The sequence below is a fragment of the Nannobrachium achirus genome (genome assembly GCF_963921795.1).
Source record: "Nannobrachium achirus genome assembly, chromosome: 16".
NCBI lineage: Eukaryota > Metazoa > Chordata > Actinopteri > Myctophiformes > Myctophidae > Nannobrachium > Nannobrachium achirus.
Genome location: NC_137823.1, coordinates 32786999 through 32814263, shown reverse-complemented (window position 1 = coordinate 32814263; position 27265 = coordinate 32786999). Strand labels below are relative to the sequence as shown.

The following is a 27265-nucleotide window of genomic DNA, read 5'->3' as shown; positions in this document are numbered from 1 at the left end:
GTAGTGGCTGCCATGACAGGTTTGGGTCAGGAGTGTTTGGCAGGGTGTTTTCCGTCTGTGCAGGGGTGTCGCACCCAAATTCTGGGCCCTGGGTACAAGGATTCACTGCGGGCCCCCCATGGATGTTCTTCATAGGGGGAGGGGATTTAACCCATTTAGACTGGGAACACATTATTACGCATTATTTTGTGCTTTGTGCTATCCAGGAGCTTATCTAGCAGGTACATTATGAGCTAACATGCACGCACGCACGCACGCACGCACGCACGCACGCACGCACGCACGCACGCACGCACACACTGATTCACATACATAAAAGGATTGAGAAATACCCACATACATATCCACCGCCACACATACACATGCACACACATACACATGTGTTATGTGCAGTGGAGATGCATGAGAGTGTGGGCAGAGTCTTTCAAATATTTCAAATCCCCCATCTCAAAATATTTAGTTCCAGGGACCCCCCAGAAACAAAATTTGAGTTACAAATCGCTTAAACATATACATACATAATATTACATAATATTCAAAGATTAGCACACATTTCCATGTCTTTTTCAAAAATAGCAGATCTGAGCTTGTAGATCTGCTATTTTTCAATAGCTAAAGCGTATAGAATAATTAAGGCTCCCTCCACCTTGGGCCCTAGAAACTCAGTGCCCCCCCCCCCCCCCCCCCCTTGTGACGCCCCTGTCCGTGTGAGAGAGAGGGAGTGAGGAGGACGGGGAGGGGAGGGGATGGGGTGGTGGGTGTTCATGCGCTGGCCAGCTGCTTTCCAGATAAGAAGACGCGTTTCAGAGCTAGCTGTTGACGTACGCCAGTAGACGTTGACATGTGCTAGGAGATCTTGACATGCCATCGAGCATGCATAACGTCACTGTCGGGCAGAAACCTCGTAACTCCAAGTTTCTAATTTGGACATTTCTTCGCAAAGTAAAGCCCTGCTTCATCATACAAGGCCGTCGCACAAAAGTAGTGAAAACAGCCGATCTACAAGCACACAACGCCTCGCGGTGCGAGGCCTTGTGTGCTTGTATATCGGCTGTTTTCACCAGTTTGAATCATTTTTAAAATGATAAATGCAAAACGAACGGTTTTGGACATACAAGGTTTTCACCCGACAACGACGATAAGCTAGCTGCTCAGAGAATGGGATGCTCTAATTTTTTTTCATGTTTGCTTCTGTACTCGATGACACCGCGGCTGTGTGCATTCGCAGTAGGCTTTCAAATGTGGACGGAAGATCAGGCTCGGCGCGTGTGTTTGCATTACCTTATGCATTGTGTTTAAATGAATGCCCGGTGTGGCTGCCGATCCCATTCAGCATGTCATTATATTCCACCTGCACCCCGACGGCCGTGATACTTCAAGGTGACCAGCCAGAGCATATGCCCGTGTTAATATAACACCCGACGGCGGCAGGAAACTCTCCCAACACTTGCACGATCGAGGCCTTGGCCATGCTGCATACAAAGCAGTCCTTTGTGTTATGTATGTAATATACATACTCAAAGCTCCCCCATAAAAGTTATTTACGGCGCTCTGCCGCGCGGCGTACGCTACTGTTTATGCATCGCTCAGCCTCCTCCTAATACACACCTATCAGAATTCATCACGGGGCAATGCGCCGAAGCGCAGTCACCTCCTGATAGGCGGGCGCTCTGTGTGTGTGTGTGTGTGTGTGTGTGTGTGTGTGTGTGTGTGTGTGTGTGTGTGTGTGTGTGTGTGTGTGTGTGTGTGTGTGTGTGTGTGTGTGTGTGTGTGTGTGTGTGTGTGTGTGTGTGTGTGTGTGTGTGCAGGGGTGTCGCACCAAATTCTGGGCCCTGGGTACAAGAATTCACTGCGGGCCCCCCATGATTGTTAACTATTGAAAAATAGCAGATATACAAGCTCACAGCGCAGCACTCACGAGCTTGTAGATCTGCTATTTTTGAAAAATTGGGAAAATGTGTGCAAGAAACCTATGTTTCCATGTCAGTGCATGGTGCTCAAACCTTTTCATGTCAAGGACCCCCAAAATGATATCTACCGTATTTGGCCACGGACCCCCATCTCAAAGTATTTAGTTCCAGGGACCCCCCCAGAAGCAAAATTTTAGTTACAAATGATCGCTTAAAAAATATATGTATTCAAAGATTTGCACAAATTTTCACGACTTTTCCAAAATAGCAGATTTACAAGCTCGCAGTGCGGCGCTGTGAGCTTGTATATCTGCTATTTATTTTTTTATTTTTCAATAGCTAAAGTTACTAGGGCCCCTCCACCTTGGGCCATAGTAACTCAGTCCCACTCCCCCCCCCCCCCCCCCCCCCTGTGACGCCCGTGTGTGTGTGTGTGTGTGTGTGTGTGTGTGTGTGTGTGTGTGTGTGTGTGTGTGTGTGTGTGTGTGTGTGTGTGTGTGTGTGTGTGTGTGTGTGTGTGTGTGTGTGTGTGTGTGTGTGTGTGTGTGACAATGGCACCGGTTTCCCTATTAGGTCTGACCATAGATTGATCTCCTTCTCGTTGATGAGAAGAGTGTTTATGTCTAGACTGTGTAATAGGTTCTGTGACCTTGTCTTTTGACTGCTCTCCAGTGCAGGGTTGTGTTGGCCACCAGTTTCCCCACACCTTTCTTTTTTTCCGTTTTTTAATAACTCCCACCATTCGCAGGGTATCTGAACAATGGTGACATTCCCCCGAACAACATTATTCAATATTATAGTGGTGTGAGAAACCCCTGTTACGTGTTGGGGGTATATATTGCAGTGGTGGAAAAAGTACTCACATTTCTTTCTTAAAGGCCCGCTGACACGCCCCAAAACTATAATAGTATGATACAGTAGGTCACGTGGTCTCTCTGAAAACGGTCTGAAATAGTCTGAAACTCATGTGTGTAATCTGCCACTCGCCCCCCCAACAACAGCTGACCAGTACAGTAAGTAGTCTAAGTACAGTCAATTAATTTGATTGGCTTATAATTGTGCATTCCCACAATGACATCATAAAAATATTTACTCATAGTTTAAGGTGACTTTTTAAAGTGACAGTACCCCTTTAGGTGACAGTACCCCTTTAAGTAAATGTACTTAGTTACTTTACAACTCTGGGTGCAACAGAACGAAATTCTTCCACATTATAATAACGGTGGGAGAAATCCCTGCTCTGTGTGAGGGTTACAGTATGTGTTGTTCCTGGGGGACAAGGGGAAAGGACATGCAGCCGTAGGCTGGCTGAGGCCATTTTGTCAAGCGTAGCTGTTGGGGTCCCGCTGTTTAGGATTGCGTTTTCTTTACAGAGCAGAGAGAGGCGATGCGCGAGTCTGGTGGAAAGGATTGCAAACCGGCTTTGTCATTTACTCTGGGGACAACTTTAACTTTTTGAAATGGCCCATTCTGTCGCCACCTCTTTTCACCTCCTTTTCAGCCGCAAACCACTAACAGCCTCTCAGCCAGCCAGAATGAACCTGTGCAAAGCTGTTCGACTCTGTTTGTTGCTGGTTCACATACAGCCGTGCCACGTCATTTCTTGCTTTTTTTTTGACACCCTCAGTCAATAGGAAGCACTTTGCAGCCGATACGAATGCATTATGGGAAATAGTAACTACGGATTTACTGGTTTGTGAATAGCAAATCACAGACAGCTGTGCAGAAACATGAGTAGACTGATTCATGAGCATTCAGTGTGTTCAAACAGGCTGACCCAGTATGTATCGGACCCTAAATGGATTTGTTTGTTCATTTCTTCCCAACTCTAGACTGGATTCACTGTGGTGAATCTAGTAGAGTAAACCAAATCTGGAACACCCAACCTGGCCGATTTTTTAAAAACACTTTTTTGGACACTGCTCCTACAGATTTTGCCCTAAAATCATGCAAAGCGGTGCACAGTATCTCTAAAGTCATGTCATCAACATGGATCTGTCCCATTTCCCATATTCCCTCCTGATTACCTACCATTGCCTTCTAAAAATTGTGTATGCAACCTCACGGTCACTTATCTCCCACTTTAGGGAGTCTTACTGGTTTAGGCATATTTTAACAGGTTGTGGACATTGTAGCGGCAAAAATATTAATTAACCTCCCTTCTCAAAGCCAGGTTTTTGCAACCGTTTTGACAGCTCTTAAAGGAATTACATATAGCTTGTAGTGGCGTATAGGGAACTAACAGTCGCCTAAATTTGGGTGGGAGGGAGACGGAGATACCAATAGAGAGAGACGAGAAGAAATCGGATCATCCAGGAGCTTATCTGGCAGGTACATTATGAGCTAACATGCACGCACACACGCACGCACACACCGATTCACATACATAAAAGGATTGAGAAATACCCACGTACATATCCACCGCCACACATACATATCGTCGTTGTCGGGTGGAAACCTTGTATGTCCAAAACCGTTTGTTTTGTATTCGTCATTTTTAAAATGATTTAAACTAGTGAAAACAGCCGATCTACAAGTTGTGTGCTTGTAGATCAGCTGTTTTCACTACTTTTGTGCAATGGCCTTGAAGCAGTGCTTTACTTTGCGAAAAAATGTACACATTTGAAACTTGGAGATACGAGGTTTCCACCCGACAACGACGATATGCACACACATACACATGTGTTATGTGCAGTGGAGATGCATGAGAGTGTGGGTAGAGTCTTTCAAATATTTCAAAGTCAACAGGCACGCACACACACACACACACACACACACACACACACACACACACACACACACAGACACACACACACACATGCTTACCCACACGCAGCGGCAGCAAACAATAACAAGAGTCTTTTTTTGGTCGGGGCTTTAATTAAGCAGACACTAAGACACAGTGAGAAGCCAGCATGTTCCATGCCACTGCCCACAGACTGCCCTCCCATCTCCCCTGGGCCCACTCAGCATCACCCCAGGCAGACTTATCCAAGCATTGGCTACAGATCAGCATAGCATAGGCCTTTACACACACTCACTCACACACACACACACACACACACACACACACACACACACACACACACACACACACACACACACACACACACAGGCAGACAGGGGTGTCGCACCAAATTCTGGGCCCTGGGTACAAGGATTCACTGCGGGCCCCCCATGAATGTTCTTCATAGGGGGAGGGGGTTTGACCCATTTAGACTGGGAACGCATTATTTTGTGCTTTAACTATTGAAAAATAGCAGATCTATAAGCTCACAGTGTGGCACCGAGTGCTGCGCTGGTATTTTTGAAAAAACTTGATTTTTTTTTGTCAGTGGTGCTCAAACTTTTTCATGTGAAGGACCCCCAAAATGACATTTATTTGGTCACGGACCCCCATCTCAAAATATTTTGTTCCAGGGACCCCCTAGAAGCAAAATTTGAGTTACAAATGTTCGCTTAAAAAATACATATATTCAAAGATTTGCACACATTTTAAAATAGCAGATGTACAAGCTCGCAGCGCGGCACCAAGTGCCGCACTGTGAGCTTGTTTATCTGCTATTTTTCAATAGCTAAAGTAATGAAGGTCCCTCCACCTTGGGCCCTAGTCCCACTCCCCCCCCCCCCTGTGACGCCCCTGGCAGGCAGAGCAGCAGACTCACGCAGTCACGCCGGCTCAGAGACACTCGTTCACATCCAGACATACTAAGTTTGCACGCAGGGGGGTAGTCTTTGCACACACAATTAGACGCTTCCTCGCTCTCCCTCTGTTCCTCCCTAGTCTTGCTCTCGCGTCCTCTAAGCCTCCCAGCAGCACCCGGCTGCCCATCACCGATCCATACCTCCCCGATTTGGGATTTCATTAATTACAGTTTTCTCGCTCGTCGTCCGTTTTCTCCAACCCTCTCAACGATCGGGCCTCTTTTATTTTAGAGATAGGCCGCGTGCCACAGGGCTTTTCAGAGTTCTTTTACCTCCCTCTCGTCCCTCGCCCCTGATAAAGAATTGGAAACGGATAACAGAGGAGAGGTGAAGGGCCGATCTCTTTGTGGGCTCCCTGGGTAAATCCTTGAAAGCAGATGGATTGTGACGCATCCTTGAGTCTTCCTTACTTCCGTGCCAGACTTTAGCTGCTTTTTATCTGAGGCTCAGTGTCCTTGGCCATGGAGGTGGAACTAGAACCAGAGTGCATTGGTGCAGTTGGTACAGTTGGGTAAGAGGAGATTCATCATAAGGTCGCTGCCTTTAAAGAGGCGGTGCCATAGTTTTGTACTTTTTTCTGGTTTTCATGTGTCTAGGAGGTTGACAGTATTTCATTAGACCCCCTGGTGTGGTTTTTATGAGCAATTATGTATTCTCTTTGCATTTTGGATTTCTTTCTCGAGGCTGCCACCTTGTGGGTCAAAAGTGCCGATCCAAAAACACAGATAGAGTGACATCACTCTATCTGGAGATAATCATCCCCTCCCCTTTTACCATTCACCCAACACACCTGGGTGTGGCTAACTTCAGCTGGGTCACCACCCACCATGACAACCAGGCATACTTAATGAACTGGGTGTGGCCACATACAAACCTCATTTTAACTCTTTCTGTACACTTTTTTGGAAAAAAATCTTTCTCCTAGTTTAATCATAACCTCAGCTGCACGCTTACTGACCATAATATATTCAGCTAATCTACCCGAAGCTTGCATAACCCCACCCAAACAACATACTAAGGACCACAATCAGAGCCAGACGCATATTTCACTGTATAGCTTGGTAGATTGTGACACCCTCGGTTCGAGGTCTGAACATTATGTCCTGATTGCATCATCTGAGTAAGGAGAGATCAAGCCTGGTGCACTTGAACGTAGGGCACTGTAAAGTACATAGGCTATACGTTGGACCGGTTGTAATCACTTTCTTGTCACGCTGGAATATGAACAACCTGTAACAAACCAATCCCTCTGTCAACCTTGCACTTTTATGACAGGCTTCTAACTTAAATTGGAAACTCTTTTCGTGGGGAAAAAAATAAAATGGAACTGAATGTTGGCATAGGGCAGGGGTCTTCAATGTTTTCAGGCCAAGGACCCCTTAGTTGAGAGAGAGATGAAGCAGGGACCCCCTCAACCGCCTCAACCGGTTGAGGACCCCCTCAGTGTATTTTGGATTCATGTCAATTTGTGTTTTCAGATATTTAACCACTTGAGCCGTCATTACCTAATAAACTTGACCTTTTACCCTGTACTTAGTCTGCTCTTTTCCCCCTTTACTCCAAATCTCTTTGCCGAAAATAGCCGATCTACAAGCTCGCAACGCCTCGCAGCGCGAGGCGTTGTGAGCTTGTAGATCTGCTATTCTTGGCTACAGTTCTCATAAAATGGACACTAGGGTTCAAGTTGTTAAAGGATTGGAAGATTTGGATGACGCCCTGTAGTAACTCTGAAGACCTCCTAGGGGTCCCGGACCCCCTGTTGAAGACTCCTGGCATAGGGGTTATATAAGAAGCCAGGAGGGAAATAGTTACAGTAAAATCATCAGTGTTATTTTCAGTCTGGGAGTGTGAAATGCAAACCAAATGGACCTGTGAGGGTCCATTTGGTTTGCACTTTCACACTCTCAGACTTGAAGTGAACACTCAAAATTGTACAGTGCAAGCAAAGTATATTTCCGTGGCTCCTGTTCGGCGCTGTACGCCATTTATTGAGAAGGTGGCAGTTCCTCATCGGAACCCATCAGAGACATTAAGGTGTGATGGGCAGTAATGCCTTTGCCGCATAGCAACCCCATATCCCATCCGTCGCAGACGTTGGCGACCGGGCCCTGAGGTTGCCATGCCAACCACAGACACAGCTGGCCTTATGGTGGAGACAATGAAGATGTGTTTCAGCCAACGGCCGAGACAAACCGGTGCGGGGGCAAAAGTACATTTACTAGAGTAGGCCTACTGTACTTACAGTAGGAACATTTAGCATCTTGAATGTGTATTCTGATTCTGTATTTTTGGATATACTTTAACTCCAGTTCTTTTCAAAGGGAAATATTGTACTATCTTGACACACTACATTTCAACCACTTTTCAACCTATATCTTCGTATAATTGTTCCTGACTAATGTTCAGGATAAAATAGCAAAAAAAAGAAAAAAACTACTCGGTCTGTGTCTCTTAGGAGGGCAGTTCAGAAACCCGCTGAGATATCATTGTTAGGCAGATTATTTTTTTTAATATTTAGAGTTTTATATTTGTGAGAACAATATGGCTTCCATTATAGCATGGTAACTTTTCAGGAATAGAAAGCCTGCGGTTTCTTTTAGCTTGGATTTCCCATCGATGATGTCACTGGTATATGGAATTCTGAACTGCACAGACCGAGTAGATTTTTACTGAGGACCAATTATATGAATGATGAGGTTGAAAATGGGTGAAGTATTTTTAAAAGCATGTACTCAGGTACTTAACTCAAGTACAAATGTCACTTCAGTCAGTCAAGTACCATTTGACCAGAGAGTAAACTTTGACTCAATTACTGGGATTGAGTCTCACCTTGTCCATCCCTGCTAATGAAACGCATCAAACAGAACTACCAGTAAGACTCCCTAAATCGGGAGATAAGTGACTGTTAGGTCGCATACACAAACTTTGGAAGGCAATGGTAGCCAATCAGGAGGGAATATGGGAAATGGGACAGATCCATGTTGATGACATGACTGTAGAGATAATGTGTACCGCTTTGCGTGATTTTAGGGCAAAATCTGTAGGAGCAGTGTCCAAAAATTTGTTTTTCAAAAATTGGCTAGATGGTGGCGCTAGATGGGACAGATGCATTTTGATGACATGACTGTAGAGATACTGTGTACCGCTTTGCGTGATTTTAGGGGCAAATGTGTAGGAGCAGTGTCCAAAAATGTGTTTGCAAGAATCGGCCTCATGGTGGCGCTAGAAGAGGGCCATGTGATAAATGGGGTAGAGGTTGTGGTTTGGCAGCCAAGGAGTGTGTATGCAAAATTTGGCATGGATTGGGGCAACGGTGGCGGAGATATATGAGTATGGGAAAAGTGTGACGTGTGACGTGACTGACAGACAGACTGAAGGACGGACAGCCAGTGGAGGTTTTGATAGTAACTGCGACCTGACGGTCGCAACAACAAACCATGTTGTTGGATGAACGTGTCTTTGGTTGATTCATAGGTCTGAAAGACAGAAACCTTTGATTCTCCATTCGATTGTGCTGCTTGTTTTTCTCCGGTCACTGAGTAGTGTTCATGTTCAAGAGTGTTTTTAGTTCACTTGATGCCACCGATATCAAAGGGGACATTAGTCCCCATGTAAGACACTGCCTTCTTTGAGCGTAGGTCCATTCATCTCTCTTATGGATTTGTCCTCTTCAGATTGCATGCGGGGCATCTGAGATCAGTTTTATCCAGCTTCTTTTATAAATAGCTTCAGCTCTAATGAAAAAGGCGACGCTGTGTGTCACCAACCGGGCGTTTCCCTAAAAGCGCAGGCGAGGAGTTAAAACTTGCAGCTTTGCTGTCTTCCTTTCGAACGGTGTGATTATTATTTTCCGCGCAGCAGTTTCGTTTAAAGGTGTCGATTTTGTCGCACCGTATGCAGAAGTGCCTCAATTATCACCTTGCATAAAAGTTTTCTCAGCCTTCCGGTTAAAGCTGTCTGAGAAGGAGAAGATTCAGTTGCTCAGCAGTGCTTAAAAAAGTATTACGTGGATGTGGCCGGTGAGCTTGAAATTGTAACTATAGCCACTTCAGAAACGACCAGCCAAAGCAAGTACAGTATTGCAGATAACCCTGATAATTAGCGTTTTGTTACTGTCGGACAGAAACCTTGTATGCCCATTATTTTTCATTGGTTAAATAATACTCATTGACAAATTTAACCAGATTGTAGGTCCACTATTTACTTTTTCTTTTTTTGCACAATACTAATTTATATTACAGTAGTGTATAAAATAGTTCAGGGGTCTTCAACAGGGGGTCCTCAAAGAGTCCTCAGAGGCTGTAAATGTTGTTGTATGAAAATAGAAACACATCCAACATATTAGCAAAGCAAAACTAAACTAAAACAATGGTTTCTATCAAACTAATCTATGAAGCCATCAAAGCTGCAGCATCACATAAAAGAAGAACATTGGAATATTTTCAAGCTAGCCAAACAAGTTGAATTTGCAACAGAATTTGATATGATAGCCTATGCCTGGAGTGGGGGTCCCTGCTTCACCTCTCTAAGCTAAGAGGTCCTTAAACCCCCCCCCACAAATAAACATTGGAGACCTGAAATAGGTCATCTATTTATGGAAAAAAAAACTAAAAACTAAAAAAAGAAAAAACATGAAATATGGACATGAAAAGTTTTGATTGACTGTTTCACTGCAAGGGCAATTTGTAATGCATGCCATGGCTGCTCAAAAACGTATTAGAAAAAAAAAACTTTCTTGCACGATAGGCAAAAAAATCATAATGTGACAAGTTTGTGAAGAGTTCAGAGAGGCAAAAAGAAAGTGTGTCCAACTGGGGTTTTTAGTTGTAGTAGGAGCTATGACTGCAGTGGCGTCAGTTCAGAAAAAGCTAAGGTATGGAAACATGACTGGTGTCATGGCAAGACACCAGTCATGCCTGGAACGGTTGTTCAAGTGCAGCTAAACTTGGCATGTTAGTAAACGTGCCACAATACTAATGCATTGCACCTGTGCAGCTGACCTGCGGAACCTGGGAATATACCATCTTGTCAAGATGGGGAAAATAAAATTGTGGAGAATACCTTGTTAAAGTGACCATTTTGTAAAATGTTGCATTTGTAGTTATTTTACTGTAATTTAACAACATAATAACCAGCACAGATAGACAAAGAGACATTCATGGATTTATATTTAAAAGTAACTTTTATTTCCCCCCCTGGACCCAGGGTATGGCAGCTGCATACCCCTGCCATACCCAATTGACGCCCTTGTATGACTGGGATGGGATGATCAGAAGCTGAGGTTGCTACAGTATGTTGTGTTTGTGTTCGACGGTAGAGAGAGAGCGAGAGAGAGAGAGAGAGAGAGAAGCAGAGAGAGAGAGAGGGAGAGATGAATTCTGGGCTCTGCTTGCACGCGGCTTTGGCAAAGGCAAACAGGCAGCACTGTCCTCTAGGGACGATTCAATTATAAATGATGCTTCCACTTGGAACCACCTTGCAATCCGTTATTCTTTCGGAGATCTTCCTCACCTAATCCTCAGCAGGGTTTGGCGTGGCCTGCCTCTGCACTGATACGCTTCAAACATAACCGCGCACGCGCGCGTGGCGTGCGCACACACAGCACGCCATGCATTATGAATGATGGGGAAGAGAAGGAGACACTCGTGTCCTAATTTTTTGCCGAGCGGAGTGTGAACATCAACACCCGGAGCTGGCAGAATGCTAATTTCCACCCCGAGTATGATTAAGTCCGGGTATTTCACGGCGCGTCGCCGCGCAGCTGTCCCGGCTATTTCCCCTCCACCGTTACTCTCTGTCTCTTCGTCCCATCTCAAAGCTGACTCGTGGCGTGACTTGCGCCACCTCTCTTCTGTTATTCCTCCGTCTGTCTCTCTCTTTTCTACATCTCATATTCCCCCCACCCTCCATCTCCATGTCTGCGTCGTGCAGCACTAAAGGAAGCAGACAGCTCTACTTTGTTTGCCTGCGAGTGTTGAGCTGCCGAGGTTGAGCTGCCGAGGGCAGACCTCCATTCAGAAACACCCCCACTTAGAAACATCCCCATTCAGAAATACCCCCACTGAGGCTAAGGTTAGTTTTAGGTGACACCTCCATTTAGAATAATGGAAGTCAATCTTTAGAATGGCAATGTTTCTGAATGGAGATGTGTAACCGTCTCTGCCATATGTGCCATCATGTACGTGCTCCTTCCTATTCAGACTCCCACCCCTCTTCTCCTCCTCCATGTCCTCCTCTTCCTCCTATCTCCTCCTCTGTCCAGAGAGAATAGGAACCGACACTTTCGGAGAAGAGAGGGGGAGGGCATGGGGTGTAAAACCGTACTTTTCCGTCCACCGTCTCCACTACAAAAGTGGACAAGTGTTAGCGATGAAGGGAGAGGAGGAGGAGAGGAGAGGAGAGGGTGTGAGACTGCCTGAGTTTTGCTGTAATGAGGGTGAAGTCGTTCAGCTCACCTCCCGCAGTGTGTGCGTGTGTGTGGGTAACAGTGTGTGTGTGTGTGCGTGCGCACGCATGCCTCTGTGTGTGTGTGGGTGTGGGAGTATGGGAGGTAGTGTTTTCACGCCTGTGAGAGTTACATGACTGCTTCTTTAATAGATGTCTTGTGAATGTAGCTTCCCGTTTCGGCGCCTTTACCTGAAGATGATTTGACACGGAGCCTGTTTTTCGCACTGCAACCGAGACTCTCCCTCTCTCGCTCTGTCTCTCCCTCTTTCTTTCCTCTCTTCCTCTTCTCTCTGTCTGTGGAGTACCGTCCGGGGCGTCGCACCAAATTCTGGGCCCTGGGTACGAGGATTCACTGCAGGGCTCCCCATGAATGTTCTTGATAGTGGGAGGGGGTTTAACCCATTTAGACTGGGAACGCATTATTACGTGTTCTTTTCTTGCTTTAACTATTGAAAAATAGCAGATATACAAGCTGTGCTGCGAGCTTGTAGATCTGCCATTTTTGAAAAATCATGAAAATTTGTGCAAGTCCTTGAATATTTCAAATCCTTCTAGGGTTTTTTGAAAAAACCTGTTTCCCATCTCAAAATATTTAGTTCCAGGGACCCTCAAAAGCACATATATTCAAAGATTTGCACACATTTTCACTCGGTGCCACGCTGTGAGCTTGTATATCTGCTATTTTTGAATAGCTAAATAATTAAGGCCCCCATCCACCTTGGGCCCTAGTAACTCAGTCCCACTTTCCCCCCCTTGTGACGCCCCCGAATACTGTAGCAATCCTTCTGCCCTCGTTTTTCTCTCACCACCTCCATCTCTTCTCTCTCCACTTCCTCTCCGGCACCGAGACACAGATGGCAAATCAAGCTGCTCGTCATGGCTGAAACCTGTCTAGCATGCATGTCACCGTCTACTGAAGGGTGATGTGGAAGGAGGAGATCTTCTTGATATAGCCGTCTCGTCTTGTATAGCGTCGAGGGGTTCGCTTTTGGAGCCCCTAGTTTTAGTTGAGTGCTGTTGTCCGCCGATCCAGCTGTAATGTTTGACATTGTTTCTGACAGGCGGAAACCTTGTATCTCCAAAAGTGTTACTTTTCAGGAAATGGGAGAAAGAGCCTGTGTTCCAAAGGAGCAATGGCGTTATTATTTAGTCATACTTTCATTTGTTCAGTGTTTATAAAACCCACAGTCAAACTGAACCACTTTGATTTATTATTATTATACATTTTTGAAAGCTGAAGTTCAGGATATCAGCCCATATTTCGCTGCAAAAGGAGCTCATCGTATTTAGGGCAGTTTTTCCTTTGTTTAAAATAGATAGGCCAGTGTAGAGAGACAAGAAACTGAGGCTATAGAGATGGGGGAGACGTGTGTCTAGGGCAGAATCAAACCGGAGACGGCGTGATCATGCTGTGATGTACTAATCAGTCTGCTACCATCTCCGTACTGTGTTTGTGACATTTCATTTAGAAAATGTCACGTACTGATGGTCAACATCCTGGACAGAAACTGTGAGTAAAAGATGGATCCGGTTGTAAGACGGGAGGAAGGCGAATCAAATAGAAATCCCAAATCCCTTCGCTTTCGTGGCAGAGACAGAGGTCAGACAGCAATACTCAACTAATCAATGCAGTGCCTAACAATGCAGTGCCTAACAAACACTGTCCAAACACTCAGTGTTAGTCAGTACTACACAAGTATCTCACCGCCACGTCAAACAAAGCAGTAATACTCAATACTAGTACCAACACAACCCAATAGTGCAGAGCTAAACAAAAAACTGTCCATTGGTCAGTGCTAAGAAGAAACATAAAAAACAACAACACGAAGAGTGACACAGCAAAACGCCACATGAACCCTCCCTGGCATATCTTTTCAAATGGGGCTCCGCGGGTCAATTGTCAAATGGGGTCCTCCTCGACGTGAAAAAGTTTGAGAACGTGCACTCATCTGTCTTATACCACGTTTCATGCTAGAAAACTCTGTCTCTCCCCTCCCTCTTCCTCAGGGACGTGCAGAGAATGTTAGAGAGGCAGGGGATGAAATGTCTAAAAGGGCCTTTTGGTGAAAATATTGAAAATAGCACACCTCCAAGCTCACAACGCGTTGGAGGTCGGCTATTTTCAGTACTTGATAACACACTAAACTAAGCATAAAAAAGGCAATACCGCATGGTGTACGACATGGATTTCCACACAGAGAGGGCAATTCTTTCAACATAAGTTCAGGAGAGTTTGGACAAGGCAATTCTCTTGAATGCTGCCTTCAGGTATGGCATGGAAAGAGGGCATTTGCGTTTCTTTCACCATAGTAAAAACTGCATTCATGGTTCTGGAGAGGGCACTTTTTTACAGACAGATAAAAGGGCAGGGGCTCAAGCCCCCTTTGATGTCTATATGTGTGCGCACTTGCCTGCTCTTCCTTCTCTCTCTGGTGTCTGCATACCACAGCTCCTTCCATTACTATTGTTCCTGGTGCGTGAATTCATATTCTGCACTAATACCACAGTTTATTATGATGGGGGGGCAGGCAGTGTAAATCATTCCGGCCGGTTGTTTTCTTTCCCATAGCCATTCTTCACAAGACATTGCCTTCCATCAATCATCGTCTGCGTTCTGCTCAGCACTGCTGATGAGAGATGGGACACATCTCCACCGCGGGCATACCCTGGTGACACACCACGCGCTCAATTATGCACACGTGCGTGCGTGCGTCACACACACATACACTAGTCTCTCTCTCACACGCACGCAGACGCACGCACACTTGAATGCGTTCATTACGCATAAACATAAGCGCACACACTCTCGTAGGAACATGTGTACTGGACATGCACATTGTAATTGCATCTATTTTTCCCCATCTTTTGGGGTAACTTGCCTCTGGTGCTAGATCAAGGGGAGGAGGAGGAGAGGGAGAGAGACAGAGAATATTCAATCACTGGTGTGTGCAGTCCCTCGTCCCCCCCGTCCGGGAGGAGAGAGGGGTAACAGTTGGAAATATGAATTATGAAATGATAAGAGGTTGTAAAATGGAGATAAATCCCGGTGATTACACACTTCAGTGTCCCCGCAATTTCGATTCCTGTGTCAAGGCATCTTTATTGTAGTTTGTGTGAAGGACGGCAGCCCTAATAATTTCACATGTATTAAACATGGCAGGGAGAGAAGAATTGCCCTGATGGAGCTCTATTGAACGTGACTGAGGAGGCAATTACATTTTTCCGCCTCACTTTCAGGATATATACCGTATATGCCTGTATATTTTTCTTTCTTGCTTTTTTTTAGGTTTTTCCTCTCAACCACATCAAACTGTGTTTGTCTTCTTCCTTCAATCCCCCCAGGGGTCCGGCGCTATGGAAAAACCCAAGAGATAACAAGGGGAGATACATAAAAGTGGAGAGAGTGGAGTTGTGTGCGTGTGCGTGCGTGCGTATACTGTGTATACAGTACGTGCGTGTGTGTGTGCGTTTGTTTGTCTAGTTTATTTGCCAGTACCAGCTATAGCTCTGTGCCTTGCATGGAATAGGTGACTTCGCATTCCGTCGTTTTGAAAAACTGTGTTTGGAAGCTTGCATGCACACTCAAGCACACACACGCGCGAGCGCGCGCACACACACACACACACACACACACACACACACACACACACACACGCTGCCTCACGCTGACTCTCTCAGGTGTCATGTAATTGGTCAATAATGTCCTGAGGAGAATCCCCATGTCCACAGTAAGCCAGCACTGAAACATATTTGACCAGTCCCTCCCAGCAGCCGTTGTCACTGGGCAGACTGTACCAGTCTCAGTCCAGGACTTCAACCAGACACCCATAAACCAGAGGCGTCAATTGGGTATGGCAAGCTATGGCAGCTGCCATAGCTTTGGCTACAGGGGGAAATAACAAAATGTACTTTTCATCGTGCCTGTTGCTAATGTATGGCAACATGACTGGTGTCTTGCACGCGCGCGAGGCAAGACACGAGTCATGTTGCCATACCCCTTTTCTGAACTGACGCCACTGCCATAAACTAGAGGTTTTCGTCGCAGCATGGTGCCTTGCCCAAATAAATCCAAACGCCCAATTATAGCACAGCAGACATGCACCGCATGGCAGAGGCCCTGCTGTGCCCTGTCCAATAGGCTGCCGGTGCAGCTGCCGGAATAGCATCTTCCCACTTTTATTGATTTATTTTTATGATATTAAAAGTTTAATCAGCTCGATAGTTTGGGGATTTTTTTCTGGGTCAAGTTGTTCTTATGTATTCATATCAGGGTTGGAGTGGAGGCAAGATCTGAGTGATTATCTGAGTCAGCAATTTTATATTGGAGTGGGGTAAAAATACAGGAACTGTTGGCATGTTTTTCAGTTTTTATTTTTTCATCAAAAGATTGGATCTACTTGCTTCGAGATTGACCATAAAGCTTATTCCTTTATTTTGCAAAGGCATGGTCCATGAAAGACAGAATTTATACAATCTGTGATCAGCTGTTTGATTTAATTTTGACTATCCCATATGGAATCTTGGCTGACAAAAAAACAGACTTGATAAATAGCCTATGCATTATTTGTCATATTTTTACACACCACTTTCATTTTTTTTTGTCTTGTATGAATGACCGATAGGCAGTTAAAGATTTGATATTTGACCAAAATAACCAAATCCATTTGGTGTCATTTTACGCTCTCAAGAGTAAAAGATCTATAAGGGTCCATTTGGTTATCAATCATTTAGATGGGGATCACCTGGACCCCACCCCCCCCTCCCCTGGTCACATTACGTCTTAGATCCACACACACACAAGCCATGGCTGTTGCTTAGTTTGTACATCCCAAGATACACACACAATTTAATTTAGCTGTTGTCCTTCTTCCTTCTCTTTTCCTTGGTGGTGGCATTGCCCCAGGCTACTGTAGGGGAGGGACACAGCTCTGTCCCTCGGACAGGCGTCCTGACCTGCTGTCTGCTCGTACGGGCCCCCAGGGGCCTCTGGGAAATGGAGGCCGAGGCCTTGACCCGGGCGTTTGAAGTCTCTAAACAGAGACGCACTGCAGAGGCGATGAATCAACAACAACACGGGGCAATGCAGCGGTGCATTCCAGCAGCATGCTGCACAAGAGCCCCTTTTCCACTGACACTGCCCACTTGTGCCAGGTTTTCCGCTACAAGGACCTGGGTAGAGTGGTGTGAAAGTGGTACTAAACTTGGTACTAAAAAGTATCCATTCCAGAGTAGGTCTGAGCTAGGCCAAACAGGGCCAAACACTTCATAATGACTGATCACTCACTGACTTTTAGACCACCAGGATATAGTTGTAATACATGATAATAGATTATATTGTGTTATAAACACTATTATAATCTATTATAGTGTATTATAGTTATCATAGTAATACATTAATACTTTATAGTGTATCATCATCACAGTTATAATCCATTATAGTGTATTATAATTAGGAAAGTTGTAATACAAATGTATATTGTATTATAATCACAGTTAAAATGGTAAATTTGTTTCTTTCCAATAGGGGTACTTTTGTGTAATGGAAAATGCAGATATTTTTTATGTGGTGCGGTGTGGTGTGGTGTAGTGTTGTGTATTGTGGTGCTAAAGCTGCAGTCGAAAAGAGGCTAAGCATGCCTTAATTTCAAAAGCATCAGTCATTCATGTCTCTTCTCTCCCCTCCTGTGAGATAATTTTGTAGCAACATGCCTTTAATGTGTGCCTTTGGAGCACAGCTTTACTCATTAATGACTCATTTGAGCTTTTTTTTCTCCTGTCGAACAAAATCTGGTGATCAAGTGCTGACAAAGTTTTTTTTAATGGATATCCACTTGAACTATACTGTAGCATCCCTAATCTGAGGGGAACTTAAAGGAATAGTTCACCCCAAAATGTCTATTGATTACTCATGCCATGGAGAGTTCAATAATATTTTTGGGTTTGTGTCACATTCCTAAGCCAATAATTTGATTCTAATACATTTACCCCCATTGATTCCGGTCCCCATCTGGAATCAATGCGGGTAAATGTACTTTAATCATTATTTTGTCTTAGGAATGCGACAAACACAAAAAAATATTATTGAACTCAAGTCTCCATGGCATGAGTAATCAATAGAAAGAAAGTCATTTTGGGGGTGAACTACTCCTTTAAACTTAAACGATCTGCCAGCTCGTTGTGAGCTCATAGATCGGCTATATTTGGTGAAGAGATTTGGTCTAGAGGGGGGGAAAGTACAAAGCCAAGGTTGTTAGTTGCAAGTTGTTAGTTCTTGGCTGGGTATCTGGTCAGAAGAGTGACACACATAGCACATCTAAAAATAAATACTTTTGTCTCTTCGTTTATTTTTACCTTCCACTAAACTGGCAGAAGTCCAGATTTTCACAGGGTTTGTCTCCCTTCCCTTCCATTAACTCCCAAATCAATGGTGGCCCAATGTGTTACAATTAGATTTCAAATGGCTTGTCTCCAATACCCCACTGGCTATGACAAGATTATATTATTCAGAGATAGTGATGAAAGCAGCACCCTCTGATCCAGAAAAACAACATCTTGTACTGTAATCTGTTTGTAGATTTGATTCCTTTGATATTTTCCCTGCAGTTGGATAGGTTTCGTTTATCTTCCCAGGGAGTTCATAACGGATAAAATAATATTGTCAAGCGTGTTAAAGCCAACATGCATGTCGTAGCGTAGTTTCAGCTCTGTGCATCGCACATGAAATGGTGTTATTGCTTCGTGTTATTGCTTGGTTGTTTGTCCCTGCAATGCAAAGGACAAAACAAATCCTGTGATAATTACAAGAGACGGAAGAGATATAGGAGGAGCGTGCGAGCCAAAAAGGTTACTCCATATGACCATATCGTCGTTGCCCGATGAAAACCTTGTATGTCCAAAACCGTTCGTTTTGCATTTATCATTTTAAAAATGATTTCAACTAGTGAATACAGCCGATCGCACCGCGAGGCGTTGTGTGCTTGTAGATCTGCTGTTTTCACTACTTTTGTGCGACGGCCTTGCATGATGAAGCAGGGCTTATTTTTGCGAAAGAACGTACACATTTGAAACTTGGAGATACAAGGTTTCCACCCGACAACGACGATATAGACCTACATTAAGTAACACAGACATGTACAGTATGGGGATTACTTTTAGTTGATTGCCTGGGTGAGAATATATTTATGTGAGGCTTTGTAGAGGAATCATTAGTGGACTGTTGCCAAGCAAGAGAAGAGCGAGGAAAGGTGAAAGGTTGTTAAGAAAAGGGGGGCGCACGGGGGAATCACTTTTCTGATGATTTCACAGTTCTTTTCTTCTGAGGCGTTTGACTAAAGCAAATTATATTCAGGAAACTGAAAGACACATTTGATTGTCTTCGTCGCATAACTCTTATTGCACTTTTGTGCACTCTGCATTCGACGCGCCTTTTGAAAAAGTTTCTGTCAAAGTTTATCTATATGGTACTAGCTGCAAAGCAGTGGCAACAGTGGCATATCTTTCTTCGTACCGTCTAATTTACATTCCGCTAATACTTAATGGAGGAAAGGAAAAGAATTGCCTTTGAAAACTATGATTGATTTGAGGTCAAACACGAGGACGCAGAGAAGAGAGATTTGAGGAATAACAGTAAAGTATTGTGCACAGTATGTATGCCAAAAGATGCCAAATATGCCAAGATTTTTGATAAAGTTCCCCTCACCCCTTTTCATCTAATTAGTCCCCTAATAAAATAGCAGAAAATGCAATTATGTGAGACCCATGTATTCAAGCTTGACTGGGCAGGACAAAGCTGTATTATACTCAGCGTAACACGCTTGGTGTAACGGTCCACAAGCTCTGGTAGCACTCCTCCATTTTGCTCCGTTTGCCGCTATCCATCCACCACGATGTCTTTCTCTCTCACTGTCTGTTCGTTAGATATAGCCTTTCCATCATTTTCTTTTCTTTTTTTTGTGTGTGTGTGCATGCAGTGAGCATATTGCTGCTGCCTGCCTGCCTGCCTGTAAACTTGTATGTCCAAAGCCGCAACTTTTCAGGAAACGGGTGGGGGGAAAAGAAGAACCTGCTTTCCAATGGATTGTTTTGCACACAAGCTCTTTTTAATACTTTTTCATCTGATAAATATTTATAAACCCCACACAGACAGACCTATGAAGCACGTTTCAACCAAGATACGAGGTTTTCTGCCCGACAGTGACAATATGAATTATGCAGCAGGCATCGTGCTCCATGAGGGAATGGAGTGTGTGTGTGTGTGTGCGGGTTGTGTTGTGTGTGTGTGTGTGTGTGCAGTCTGGTTCCTTGCTGCCTAGTGCTCAGCAGGTTGTTAGGGAAATGCGATACATTTCTATTATCGCAGGTTTCTCTCTGTCTAGTCTATCTCTGTGGAGAGAAAACACGGCAAAGTGTGATTGCGAATTGTGAAAACGTGTCATGAGAGTGTGCGTGCCGTGCATGCGTGTGAGAGTGCCTGCGTGTGTGTGTGCATACAGTACATGCGTGCGTGCGTGCGTGCACGGGCATGGAAAGTTGCGGGTTGTGGCGTCTTTCATGTGTGCAGACTGTGTGCACTACTTCAGTCTGTGCCACTCGCCTGTACACAATAAAATCCTCGGTGTCAGTTGAACTCCAAGCATGTTATACGGTTTAATTTCGGCTTCATTTTCGTGCACTCCCGTCTCCCGGAGTCGAAATGAACACCACACGTTTTACTGTGTACGCTCTTTGCCTAGTGTGTTAGAAACAGAACACTGTATTCGTACATGCACTAAGTAAATCTCCTCAATGTGATAATTGGCTCCCCAGGGTGCTTGTATCTGCTCGTCACCCCCCCCCCCCCCCCCCCCCCCCCCCACACACACACACACACACACACACACACAAACACACCGAAAAAAAAGATGACTGTGTGTGGTAGATGAGATAGCCCGCGAGTTAACTTGTTTTCAGGGGAAACTGATCTTAAGTCTGCCATGCCCCGAGGTCTTTTGGCGAGTAGAAAACTTTTCGCGGCGGGGGTGAGACGGTGGGTTTAGATCTGGCATGACCTCGCTGCACCCTGCTACCGCTGTCTGCCTGTAATGTTGGCTTAGATGCCCCCCCCCACCCACTACCACCACTACCACCACTACCACCACCATTCAGGGGAGAGACAGGGGTGTCGCACCAAATTCTGGGCCCTGGGTACAAGGATGTTCTTCACCCATTTAGACTGGGAACGCATTATTACGCACTGTTTTGTGCGTTAACTATTGAAAAATAGCAGATATACAAGCTCACAGCGCGGCGCCGAGCTGCGAGCTTGTAGATCTGCTATTTTTGAAAAATCGTGAAAGTCTTTGAATATTTCAAATCCTTCTATGTTTTTTTTGGAAAAAAAATATGTTTCTATGTCAGTGGTGCTCAAACCTTTTCATGTGAAGGACCCCCAAAATGATATGTATTTGGCCACGGACCCCATCTCAAAATATTTAGTTCCAGGGACCCCCCAGAAGCAAAACTTTAGTTACAAATGTTCGCTTAAAAAATACATTATATTCAAAGATTTGCACACATTTTCACGACTTCTCAAAAATAGCAGATCTAAGCTTGCAGTGCGGCACTCGGTGCCACGCTGTGAGCTTGTAGATCTGCTATTTTTCAATAGCTAAAGTATAAAATAGTAAAGGCCCCTCCACCTTGGGCCCTAGTAACTAGTAACTAGTGTAGACTAAAAAATACATTATATTCAAAGATTTGCACACATTTTCACGACTTCTCAAAAATAGCAGATCTAAGCTTGCAGTGCGGCACTCGGTGCCACGCTGTGAGCTTGTAGATCTGCTATTTTTCAATAGCTAAAGTATAAAATAGTAAAGGCCCCTCCACCTTGGGCCCTAGTAACTAGTAACTAGTGTAGTCTCACCCCCCCCCCCCCCCCCCCCACCCTTGTGACACCCCTGGGGAGAGATGCTGCGCAGTGTGAGGCGGCGGGGCGATACACAATGTGCTGCACTGTACAGAAGAGCTTAAATCGATGGCATTGTCATGGAGACATTCTAGAGGCAGACATTGACCATAGTTTCACACGGTGGCCATTTTGATCTTGCCTCACACTCCGGCGGGGTGGGTGGGAAACCCCACCCCGTCGGGCCGGTGTGAATATGATTTATTGAACTGTGTTGTGGAGTGCCTGCGAGGGCCTGATATACGGCTGAATGGTGATTTTTTGTTTATCTATTCTAAAAAGTGGATGTTGGTTTGCAGATGGCATGGATAGAGTTTTCTGATGTAGATGAAGCAGTTGCATGCAATATTTCCCATGGTTAAATCGGGTTGGATAAAAACAAGTAAATGAATGAATGTTTATGCATTGTTGATTAATTGAATACATGCTGTAGGACCCCAGTTAAAATAGGATTATTTTGGGGGTCGCGGCCTGAAAAGGTTGAGAACCACTGTTATAGAAAGCATTAGCCTCCTGAAGCCGCCACGCTGTAAAGGCGTAATTAGTGGACCGCATTGCCAAGACAGTAAAATGGCCAACATGCATACCTGTTGGCGTGGCTGGCGGCAAATAGGAGACTGTTGTGCGGTGGTTGTTGCCATAATAGTCTCTCTGTTGGTCCTCCCTCACTCTCACTCTCTCTCTGGCCCATATGCTGCTGCAGTCTCCAGGGCGTCAAGGCCCACAGAGCAGATTGTTGGACGCCTCGTAGGGAAACCCGGTGGGACAGCTGGGCACCTATCACAAGACCAAGCAGATGTTCAGGTGACTTCCAGAGGAAGAGAGAAGGGGAGAGAGGGAGAGAGAGAGAGAGAGAGAGAGAGAGAGAGAGAGAGAGAGAGAGAGAGCAGTGGCGTCAGTTCAGCAAAAGCTAGGGTATGGCAAAGATGGGAGCCCTCATGCACACGCCCTGGCCGGGTTTTGTCAGTTTTTTCACCGGGTTTCTACGGTTACTTACTTGGGCTGGATATGGCAGCCTGGAACGGTTGTTCCAAGTGCAGATAAACTTGGCATGTTAGTAAACGTGCCACAATTAACAATAATGCATTGCACCTGTGCAGCTGACATGCATAACCTGCTGGGAATATATCATTTTGTCAAGAATACAAGTGTGGAGAATATTATTAGCCTATAATACCTTGTTAAAGTGAACATTTTGTTACATTTTGCATTTGTAGTTATTTTACTGTAATTTAACAACATAATAACCAGCACAGATAGACAAAAAGACATGCATGGATTTATATTTAAAAGTAACTTTTATTTTCCCCCCTGGACCCAGGCTATGGCAGCTGCATACCCCTGCCATACCCAATTGACACCCCTGGAAGAGAGAAGTTGAGGGAGAGAGAGAGAGAGAGAGAGAGAGAGAGAGAGAGAGAGAGCAAGAGAGAGAGAGAGAGAGAGAGAGAATTAAAGCGGTTACGAGCGGAGGAGAGGGAGAGGAAGATAGTAGGCACAGATGAGAGGCGAGCAAAAAAAAAAAAAACTGAACACAAAAACTAAATGAACACAACAGAGATGCAAGAGAAGTGGCGGGGACTTCATTAGCAAGTCCCACATCCGTCTCCGAGGTGGGCCAAATGCTTTCTAGTATCCTCGGGCTGCCGTGGGCTCCACCAGCCGGGTGCCCATATCGATGTACCCACCAGTCTATCTGCCCAAGGTCTAATGCCTTTGATCTCTTCATTATGTTTGCTTTACTGCGAGGGGGCTAAGCTACTCCAGCATTCTGACATTGTACTAGTTCAGTTGCACCGCGGGGCTCGGTGGGAGTATTTTAGAGATGTATTTGAATTGAACCCTGCAACAAATGTATAATCTATTTAATAATAACAGTGCACCGAAGTCCTGACGAAGTCTTATATGACACGCCGGTCGGATTCCCCTAAGCGATGGTGTTTTCGAGAGAAAAAATAACGCTGTGATGCAGGGAGATAGCACGCTCTAGTGGCTGTGATGGCAGATTTCGGTGCTCTCCAGGCTCAGTGAATAGCTGTAGTCCTATCCACCTGTTTCAGTGAGAATTTACTGTAGCATTATCTGTGGGACACTTCCGGAGAACAGCTGACATACAAGCTCACGTTGCGTCACAGATGCAACCATTGTGAGCTTGTAGATCACACTCGGCTGCGACGCCGGAAGCTGCCGCACACTGCGGCGTTGGAAAGTTGTGGATAGGTTTTAAGAAGGTGGCACGCCTGTTTCTTGTTTTCCTAGCATTGGTTTGATTGGCTCATAGCGGCAGATTTGAAGTGGAATCACACGCGAAGGTGTCATAAATCGTGTTTCTGATTCAAACTTGCTGCCAAGCCAATAAAACAAAGCTATTGGAAGATATATGGAACAGGAAACGGGTATATGCCACCTGGGAGCTGATTACACAGTAAAATCCTCAGTGTTCATTTATCCACTTATTAATTTACAAATGTATAACTCAGAGTGGACCGCTATGGGTTCATTTCTGGTTACATTTTGCACAATCTCTTAGTGAAATTAACACTCAGGATTTGTCCGTGTACAAAAGAAACAAGCAAACTCCAACTGCTAGATTGAGCCGATGATGCTCAGGGCCACGTTTGATCCAATTACACCATGTAATCTATCTGACATGGATCTGCATAGTGGCGGTGGCATTGAGAGACATTTCTGCTCTGCACAATTCCCCCAGACCCCCACTGGTCTTGAGGACGGCTGCTTCCACTTTTTTTTTTCCTGCAGCGCATTTTGTCAAATTAAACCCAACGAAGGTTCTTCGATTTTTCTTTTCCTTTTTTTTCTTCTCCTCCTCCTTTCCTCACCCCCTTCTCTCATTTCTTGTGCCAGCCTTTTGTTCTTTGGTTGCAGCTCCTCATGTATTATACATGAGGATTGGGAGACTTATCTGTTTCTGGCCATAGTGGCTGTTATTCCCCAGGAAGGGGCTATATTTAAGACCGGGAGAGGTCAGAGATGGTGCTCGGGGAGACTGACTTCCACCCAGCGGTGGAGGCGGTTGAATAACATTAAACGTCCCAAAATAGTGCCTATTCAATGGCACCGCCGCTGATTGGGATTTTGAATCGTTCCCGTCGATAGCGGGAGTGTGGATGAGATTTAGTTCAGAAATGTGTCGTTTTGGTAATGACCTCATGGGAGCATGTGTCTAGTTAGAATATGGTTCCAGAACACCGATGTTCCTCTGGGAATTTGACAAAATGTCCTACCCATCCTCTCTTCCTTTCTCTGTCTTGTAAAGGGTTGGGATCTTTCAGGATCTCAACGATTCCTCTTCCGTAACGATTCCCTCTTAACCATTCCTATAGGTGGTTCCAAATGGACACTTACAGGTCTGTGACTCTGAGAGTGTACAAATTGAACCAAACAGACCCGTAAGTTCCATTTGTAGACCTTCAAAGTTATGGCGGAGCTTGAAATTAAAACGTTTGAGAAACACCAGCATTGTAATTGTATAGCAGACGTGAAGTCCACATACCAGCTCTGACTCTGTACCGTTCTTGGAAACGGAAAAACTGTAGTAGTCACATCTGAAGTTAAGGTGAGTTTTACATAGCAAAGAGGATAAGGAAAGCAACCATCCAGAATCGGTTCCAAATTTGATGGAACCGATTCCGATTCCTCAAATGTTGGATACGGTTTCTCCGTAGTCATGGGGCTGTATTTTGATTGTCTTAGGTACCATCTCTTATGCCTTGACTTAAAGGACTGTCCATACTGTCACCACCAAACATTTCGTCTGAGAGTTCCGACTTTCCGAAGTGCAGCTTTCTGAACTCTAATTCGGGGGTAATGCTTTTCAGAAGATGCGAATGACGTCATTTTGTAGTTGAACCGGACCTTTCTGACAAAAGTTTGATGGTCGGAGACAGTATGGACAGGCCTTTAAGTTAAGGCATAAGAGCTGGTACTTAAGACAATCACAATAGAGCCCTATAGTCTTATCTCTCCACAATAGTCTTGTAATCTCTCCAATAACGTAACTAATGCCTCCTCCTCTTCCACCCCCTCTCTGTCTTCACAGCCGGCACCACGTACATCTTCGGCAAGGGAGGCGGCCTGATCACCTACACGTGGCCCAACAACGAGAGGCCGAGCACGCGGACGGACCGGCTGGCGGTGGGCTTCAGCACCACCATCAAGGACGGCATCCTGGTCCGCATCGACAGCGCCCCGCGCCTGGGAGACTACATCATGCTCCACATCGTAAGTCCCAAATGAACTGTACAGGGTTCCCACGGTCATGAAATTCCTGGAAATATTTTGAAATTAGAAAAATATTTTTCCAGTACTGGAAAAGTTTGGGAATTTATCAAGGGTCCTGGAAGGTCCTGGAAATAGCTATGCATTGTCTTTGGTTATTGATGTTGTTAATACCTCTGAAATGACAAATTAAACATGAGCCAAATTGTCAAATATTAGGGGCAGAAATTGTGAAAATAGCCGATCTACATGCTCACAGGTCGCTTAGGAGTAAGCGACCTGTTATTGAGCTGAATTATTGTTATATAGTCCTGGAAATTGGGTTAAATATTCTGGAAAAGTTTTGGAAAAGTTTGGGAAATTAATTGGTAAAAATGTGTGGGAACACTTGACTGTACGCGGTTCTGCGGTTGGCCATCTTTTCGCATGTTGCTCGGATACACTGTTTTAGAAGTTCGCTCGTAGATTCTGCCCCGGGCATCAACAAGACCTCACTCGATCTGCCACGTACAACGCAGACAAGACCTTTTCTCAGCGAGGGCGGGGTGTAAAGTAACGAAGTACTTTTACTTAAGTACTGTACTTAGATACAGTTTTGAGGTATTTGTATTTTAATTTCCAATTTCCAATACTTTCACTTCTACTCCACTACATCTGGGATCCCAATATTGTACTTTTACTCCACTACATTTACTTGAAAACTATATTTACTAGTTACTTTGCTGATATAACTTATAATATATTAAAACATACATAAACCACTTTATCCCTATTTAATACCTTGGCTATTTGAAAATAGCCGATCTACAAGCTTGTAGATCTTCTTTCTTAAGTACATTTTGATGCCAATACTTTTGTACTTTCACTCAAGTACATTGTGAATTCTGGACTTCCACTTGTAACAGAGTACTTCTACAACGCAGTATCGACACTTTTGCTTAAGTTAGAAAATGTGAGTACTGTTTCCACCACTGCACGAGGTCACGCGCGGTTCAAGTCGTCTCCAGGGGTCACTATA

The 27265-nt window shown here is 44.8% G+C and overlaps 1 protein-coding gene across 1 annotated transcript in view; it reads left to right on the top strand.

Moving 5' to 3' along the window:
* Positions 1 to 27265, top strand: part of nrxn3b (neurexin 3b) — a gene marked incomplete at both ends in the record, with an annotated part of 590571 nt that overhangs the window by 414158 nt on the left and 149148 nt on the right. The window contains one exon of the mRNA XM_080744342.1: positions 26069 to 26250. Within this exon, the coding sequence (XP_080600468.1) occupies positions 26069 to 26250 (182 nt within the window). The remainder of the gene's footprint in view (positions 1 to 26068; positions 26251 to 27265) is intronic.